The following is an 8,270-nucleotide window of genomic DNA, read 5'->3' on the forward strand; positions in this document are numbered from 1 at the left end:
TATCATGTATGTTAAATTTGTTAATTTTAAAAATAATCATCTTAAATAATTTAAATAGTCAGGATATAACTAACTGTTTCATATTGTTAGTATATATATATATATATATATATAACTCTTTATATTTATTAAATAAACTTTTAACTTTCATAATTATATAGCTACCTTATCATTCAATCTTGCATCCATCCATTTAATTTTCAAAATTGGGTTTAAGCTCAAATTTAAAAGTTAATCATCAATAAAATTAATAAATATTTCTCACCGGTCACTTAAAAAATCCTACCAGTGCATGTCTTTTTATCATGAAGATTCTTCTTTATGTGAGAAGTCTCAGTCTTTGAAATCGTTACGACTTACAAGGTCCCAATACCTTGAAAATTTTATTTGACATAGACCATGCCCACTTACGAATTAATTTACCCCACATGTATTTAATTAACTTAGTATTAAAGTTCATTTTCTTTGACTACATAGCATATACAGCCACGGGCACCATAAGATAAATGTGAATCTATTTCATATATAATTACTAATTAATAAAGCTCCTTTTCTTTGTCTATATATGGCCCCGCGCACCATACTAAAATCGGCTGCATAGCATATACATACAAAGTTATATGTTTTAATCAACTTGCTCGATCAGTTCTGCCACCCAAACCCAGAAAGAATAGAACCACCTCCAGAGAAAAATATTCAAAGATGTCTAGCGTTAAGGAGTTAGTTGAATCTAAGTGTCTGAGTTCTGTTCCCTCCAACTACATTTGCCTTGAAAATCCCGAAGATTCTATATTGAATTATGAAACAGATAATATTCCAACCATTGATTTTTCCCAACTCACCTCTTCTAATCCCAGTGTACGCTCCAAGGCAATCAAACAACTAGGAGATGCTTGCCGCGATTGGGGTTTCTTTATGGTATAAATATTATTTAACCTCAAACTTTATATTATGCATTTTTGTTTTTTATTATATACTTTCGTCAACTTCGATCTCCAGGTGCATATTGGAGTTTAATTCCTTCCTCATGCATGTATGTAAGTTTTGTTGTCTCGTTAATTTGGGAGTATACTTTATGTAGCTAATCAATCACGGTGTGTCGGAGATACTAAGGGATGAGGTGATTAGGACAAGCCAGGGCTTTTTTGATCTGACTGAGAAAGAAAAAATGGAGCACGCAGGAAGGAACCTATTTGATCCAATAAGATATGGGACAAGCTTCAATGTCACGGTGGACAAGACCCTTTTCTGGAGAGATTATCTCAAATGTCATGTTCACCCTCACTTTAATGCTCCTTCCAAGCCTCCTGGTTTTAGGTACCATTCACCTCACTCTCTCTTTTTTTTTTTTTTTTTTTTTATACTTTGTCCTATATCATTCTTGGAAAATAGAAAGAGAAAGAGAAAAGTACCATAAAAATTAAATAAAATAAAAAGTGAGTGTATATCAATAATAATTCATTATTATTTTTCAACCTTTTGAGCCGTGTAGCTGGCCGGTGTTGTCCCAAATAAAGCTTAATTAACTTATATATAAGTGAGAGCTAGCTTATATGAGTATCACCTAGATTTTAATAAGTTTTTTTAGAAGATTTTAATAAGTTATATAGTCCAAAACTTTATAATTGCAATTTACAATCATAACATCAAAGTTTTGAGGATTTTAATCACATAGTGTTTGCAAATATTTGTTTGCAATTCTATATAATGTAAAAAAAAAAATATTGAGAAACTTTGCAGAATTGCAGTTTTACAATTTAAAACCTTGAGTTTCACATGTTATTAGTATTTTGGGCGACTTTATTTCTTTTTTGTTGTTTTAATCTAATGTAGACGGGGTTTCTTTTCTTTTCTTTGGTGGGTTGTTGAAATTTTAGTATAATAAAAACCCCAACATATGCTCTACCTTAATGTATAATCAGACCCAAAAAAAATAGTCGACGGCAAGAAAGAACCATGACTACTCTCCGACGACCTATACCTTAATCTTCCTACCAAAACATAGTGCTTCTTGCACTCTTTGGCTCTGGATAAATATTTATCTTGCCTTACTATACATATACTACATTCTTTTAAATACATTTTCTACGGTTAGTTTAAATTTATTTTAAAAATGAAAAATTTGGTAAATATCACTTGTCATAAATTTAATGAATCTTTCTCCTAATTTTATAGTTTTTTGAATAAATTTTAATCAATAGAAAAATATGTTAAAGAACACTTCTCTTTCCAGTTTATTTTATGCTAAATTTGCATTTTTTTTGTGTATAATTAAAACTTGAGATCTCTAGCAAATTACTCTATATATTGATCTTTCGTTATTGGACCAACCTTTAGTTGAGTTTTACACATTGTTCTAATCTGAAATTCAGAAAAGAAAAGGGAAAAAATACCCTCATCTCCCGATAAGGAATTTATGAAGCAGGTGAGACGACATTTCACTTTTGTATACTTATACATCATCTTTTACACATCACGCTAGATGATGATCCTAATCTTAAAATTTTTCCATGGTCTACATGATGACCAAACATATATTTCTCTCTCTTGTTGTTGGGTAGTGAAAATGACGAAGCTGCACCCACATGATAATAATGACCTCACCTCCTCTCTAGCAACTTTCCATTGGCGAACCAGCTTTAGTGGAAATGGCAACACTCCAAAAAAAGACATTTTAAAAGTTTTGTGGCATGTTGCGTCGCTGTCTGCAGTTAAATTTTAATTTAAACAATGGAAAATATATTGGAATTTAGACAACACTGATGATAGCTCTAATCCTTAAGAAATGGTCCCGAATACATGTCCGGCATGCACCACTTAGTTCAGCACTATTAGGGGAGGAGAATTCCTTAACCTTAATGGGAGACAAGGATGTGTGCGATGGGCCAACTCATATTATATTAGGGCACCCTATTCTTTTTCTATTTTTTGAGTTTATTAAAGAAAAAAAAATCTATTTTTGGATTGAGGTCTTTTGCAGTTTAAAATATTGAGATTCAGATCCTCTGCAACAGCTTCCATGTTCCTGAGGGTGTAGTAGTCAAGCAGAATCAAGAATAAACTAACTAAAACTAATGTTTTAGACCTATAAAAAATGTTTATTATTAGTTTTTATAAAGTAAAAAAGTCACATATATTAATAAAATGATTATATATGTTAGCAAAAAGGTACAACATATACAATATCTCATCTAAAGTATTTTTTCTTCAAAAAATTGTTTTAGATTTTACTCACTGTTGGATAACTTCTAATAATAATTAATACTAGAATAATTTATTATTAATATTTTGCATTAAGATACAATTATTTTAAAGTTTAGTAAATTAGGAAAAAAATTTCACAGTCAATCAATAGGAATATTCATTGATATTATTTTTAAAATGATTATTATAAAAGTCAATAAAATTATCATATATAATAATTTTTTATTAAGGATAGTATGAAAAAAATTAATATTATTGGTATTATTATTATTATTATATGGTTAACATTTTTTTAGCGTTTTCCAAAAATTACAGTTTTGCTTTCTTCTTTTATGGTTTAATAGCATTTTTAGATTTAGTTAACAGTTCATGCATGCGTAAAAATGTTTGTGTTTACCTTTTTAATAGGTTGATGTTATGATAAAAGAGCCCTCTAAAAAAAAACTTATGATAAAAGAAAACTACTATTTTCACGGATGATAAGATAAATGTTTATTTTTTATAAAATAAAGTTTATAATAAATAATGTTTTTGAAACAATAAAATATTTATTTAGTATGAATCTTAATTATCAATAATTTCTTTAAAATACTATTGAAATGCAATTTAGATATAAAACAAAGTTGGTAACTTCATAAGGATAAGTTATTAAGAAAATCAGATATTCTTCAGATAATGATTAAATGAGGGTAATTTGAAATGGTTGAAAGAGAAATACTTTGACTAGTCGTGAAGGATGTGAAGTGCACCTCAAAAGAAATAAGAAAAAGAATATTATAAGTATCTATTTGAGAAGGTGAGAAGAGCGAGTCTCACTCCCTAAAATTGTACGTGTACTCTAATTTGTAGTACAGGGGTAGATCTAATGCTTTAAGATTTTATAAAAGGTAATTTTAAAATTGTGTAAAAATAATTTAGTAGTTAAATTTTTTTAATGAAGTTAATTTTTTTAGTTGAAATTATTAAAAGATTGTTTTTAAAAGGAAGCTACAAGTATAAATTTCTTTGGAAATTAATCAAATATTAATATAACTTTGTAAAATAATTAAAAAAATGTAGCTTTTAATAAATTTTATAAAAAAATCAAAACAAAACTGTATTTTTGTACCAAATATTAATTGAAATAAACGAACTCTAATTTATTACTTTTGTTTGGTCACTAGGGTTTTCCCCTACTAATGATGGCATCAGATGTTTGGGTTTCATTATACGTGATTCCATCCAGTTACTAACATCTAATTGTTGAATTTTTTATTACACAATTAATAAGAGAGGAAAAAAATTACGGATAGTTAAGAATGGAGATGAATGTTGCTAGAGAGATCTGAATTCTCTAAGGGAGCTTCATGGTAACCTTGCAATGGGAGGAAGAGAGAGCAATAGTACTTGCTGTGAAAAATTAAATCTATATATATCACAATTTATGCCTCAGCGCTTAACTAATTGACTTAATTTAAAAAACTAAAATTCCTACGTACTGTTAAGTGTTGAAAAAAAAACAATCTGTAAGCAGCCGCAAAACTATTTATGCAAAATAAAATAAAAAAACAAATAAATAGTTATAATAAAAAAAAACCCTTTTTGAGTGGCTCTTTACTCTTGTATAGTTATACATTCAAGAAAATTGGTATGAGTTTAATGTAACAACAAACTGAGGTTTGATCCTTACAAATGATCTCCATGGCCATCTTATATATTTATCATTCTATCCTTCACCCATCTCTAATTAGCTAGTGGCCCTTACAAGACAACTTATAAATCATAAGATGGATCTTAGGTATCTTTTTCTATGAACAAATTACCTCCTTTCAAACTTAAATTAACACTCTAGTGGATGTTTAGATTAATTTATTTTAGAAAAGATAGTTACTTTTTAATTTCTTGAGATTTTTTACAAAAAGAAAAAAATCAAAATGAATCGGCTACCAAATTTCTAATTTCCGACGAAGATCGCTACTTTCGATAGGAGAAAATTTGTACTAATATCATGGTAAAATAAATAAAAAAATAGTTGGACAAAATAAATAACTTTTTACAAATATGAATTTATACTCTTTTAGCAATGTCATTCATTATAAGTATGTAAATTTTATTGTTTTTCAAAAAGGTGTTAAAGTTTGTTTGATTAAGTTTTTTTTAAAATAATTATTTACATATAATCTCTTGCAATATGACGAACTAAAGTTTGAATTTCCGATTGTCTTTGAATAATGCCTATGGAAAAGGCAAAAAAAAAATGAAAGGGGAAAATAAAATATAATAATGGTATATTATGTTCTATTGTTTAGATTCATAAGCTGAGAAAAATATAATGAAAATTAATAGTGTAACCTATTCTATTATGTCTTCATTCTTATCTAATTCAAGAAGAGTATGATGGAAAAAAAATTATTCCATCATAACTTATCCAAACAATAGAATGTAAATTTTATTTCATTATATTTTATACTATTTTATTTTATTTCATTTCATCTTTATCTCTTTTTATCTATTCAAATATAATAGTAGTTTTTCGTATTATTCCTGAAATGCTTTGGTTAAAAATATGATTGAAGAAACTATTAGTAGAACTTTATTATTTAAATTCGTTATAGAAATTTCAAGATCATAAAAAAAATCCTTGGTACAAAACTTCATTTAAATACATCAACTTTTTCAAATTTTGAACAAATTCGCAATATTCTTCATCAAAAGAAAACCATACAACTTGTCCCTAGACCCTAGTGTTTGCCATACATGAAAATTAACCGCCAAACCATAAGAAAAATAGATTTATCGTTTTATTCATTGTTTTACTCGTTTATTCTTAATTTGCAGCCAAACTTTAGAGGAATACATTACCAAGGGCAGGGAACTGGTTGAAGAGTTGCTAGAAGGAATATCTCTAAGCTTAGGGCTTGAAGAAAACTTCATACATAAAAGGATGAATCTAGACTTGGGATCCCAGTTGCTGGTTATCAACTGTTACCCACCATGTCCTAACCCTGAGCTTGTTATGGGCCTTCCTGCACACACAGACCATGGGCTTCTGACCCTCCTAATGCAAAACGAGCTTGGAGGGCTTCAAATTCAACATAATGGCAAGTGGATTCCTGTCCACCCCTTACCCAACTCCTTTCTCATCAACACTGGGGATCACATGGAGGTAAAACAAAAATCACTCTTGAATTGCATGCAATTTACTATTATGCTACCCTAAGAAATTTAAGAGTTGGTAATGTCACTGAGAAACTCTCTGGGTCACTATCTCTCTTTTGGTTTACTCAAACTAATTCAACTATTGGCCTAGTATCAAAATCTTTAGATTTCTAAGGGTACCATAATAACTCTCTTTTAATTATTGATATTTTAGTTGATAGATATAATTATATTTTATCATCTAGAGTGTAACTATTCCAAATTTTAAAATAGAAAATACTAATACTACATAAATCATACATTAATATCCAGAAAATATAAACATGGCTACTAGTCTTTAAACATATAGAACAATAGTTATTTAATTACACTTTTAATCCTCCTACTTTTTTCAAACGAATTTCATCTTTTAATTTCTGTTTATCTATTAACTTAACATTTAATATAAAATTGAACAAAATGTTAATGTGACAATGATATTCTATTTTATTATCACGTCAATACATTCACGTTGACGTAACACTCTTTTACATCGTCATATTAACATTTTTGATAAAATTTCCAAAACTAAAGGTGTAATTAAGTAAATAAATAAATCACAAGTTCATATATGCCTTCCAAAAAAAATATCATAAAACTATTTTTGGGATTAAAAAGTCATGTCTGCTGTAAAAATTTCTTGTAGACAAATCGGAATATTCATTCTGTAATATTTATCTCAGATACTGACCAATGGGAAATACAAGAGTGTTGTTCATCGAGCTGTAGCGAACACGAAAGCCACTAGGATTTCCGTTGGTACAGCACACGGACCCAAGCTTGACACCATTGTGGGGCCCGCACCAGAGCTTGTTGGCGATGATAATACTGCTTCATACCGTGCCATCAAATACAGTGATTACATCGAGCTTCAGCAAAACCATGAACTCGACGGAAAGTCGTGCTTGGATCGTATTCGCATTTGAATCAAATTAATTAAGCTCCATGCATTTCTTGTATCTGAATTCTGAACCATGCTTGTGTTTCATATGTAATTTAATTTCAGCTTGAATATTGATGTACTTGGAACGTAATTTCCGCATGTGTAATTGAAAATTTTTAAATGCATGCACAAATCTGCCTTGGAAAATTAATAATTAACTTCATGAAAATAAATTAATGGTCATGGAGTTTACGTTAATTTAAAAAATAAAATGTTTTTTTTTTAAGAACACAGGGGAAGTAATTCTATTCGACTTTGTAAGATCAATATAAACGATAAATTTTTTCCTAGTATTTAAAGTTTGAATAGAGTAGTTGTTCCGATTAACTATACATGATTTACAAGGAATTATTTTACATACTTTTAAAATGGCAATATCGATGTATCAAAAAAATTAATTGCAATCTTGCAAGCACCTCCATCTATACTCTTATCTTATAGCGTGTTTGGAAATAGATTTGCAAGCTTTCGCATCCCACTAATTGAATATATATAATTAAACGCTATTAATTGTAGCTTTTACAATTTTCACATCCAGGACGTGAATAATGGCAGGTCAAAACGTGCTTCCAAAATGTGGTTATTTGTATGTGTTTCTATACATCCACATTGATGCATCCTCGTCTACATTTAATTTGTGTCAATTATGTTGGTGGAGCACCATGCATTTTACAATGCAGCTTCTAGCAATCAGTTGTCAGTTGCAGTGGACGGCTATGCTACAACTGTTATTCAATTTTTAGTTGCCTCAAGTTGCATCAAAATTGACTGAATCCACAATTTTGGATTCAGTCACTTTGGTTTTGGTAACTTTTGGGACTTTTATTCATTTTGGATTAGATGAATCTAATAGGTCAAGTTTTACCATTTGTTTTAAAAGATATTTTTAATTTAATTATTAATTTATATATATATATATATATATATATATTAAAACTATAAAAAA

The 8,270-nt window shown here is 28.9% G+C and overlaps 1 protein-coding gene across 1 annotated transcript; it reads left to right on the plus strand.

The window, feature by feature from the left end:
- Positions 1-581: 581 nt before the first annotated feature.
- LOC114395102 (protein DMR6-LIKE OXYGENASE 1-like) lies at positions 582-7,524 on the plus strand. The gene is made up of 4 exons (XM_028356806.1): positions 582-918; positions 1,082-1,317; positions 6,022-6,349; positions 7,065-7,524. Exons 1-4 carry the CDS (start codon positions 703-705, stop codon positions 7,305-7,307), a joined length of 1,023 nt encoding a protein of 340 aa, XP_028212607.1. The 5' UTR covers positions 582-702; the 3' UTR covers positions 7,308-7,524.
- The last annotated feature ends 746 nt before the right edge of the window (positions 7,525-8,270 follow it).

This window comes from Glycine soja, chromosome 2 (genome assembly GCF_004193775.1).
Source record: "Glycine soja cultivar W05 chromosome 2, ASM419377v2, whole genome shotgun sequence".
In the NCBI taxonomy this organism is placed as follows: domain Eukaryota; kingdom Viridiplantae; phylum Streptophyta; class Magnoliopsida; order Fabales; family Fabaceae; genus Glycine; species Glycine soja.

Coding starts and splice junctions, on each gene's coding strand:
- LOC114395102 (XM_028356806.1), top strand. CDS start 703: ATGTCTAGCGTTAAGGAGTTAGTTGAATCTAAGTGTCTGAGTTCTGTT. Junction 919..1,081: donor GCGATTGGGGTTTCTTTATG/GTATAAATATTA, acceptor TACTTTATGTAG/CTAATCAATCACGGTGTGTC. Junction 1,318..6,021: donor TCCAAGCCTCCTGGTTTTAG/GTACCATTCACC, acceptor CTTAATTTGCAG/CCAAACTTTAGAGGAATACA.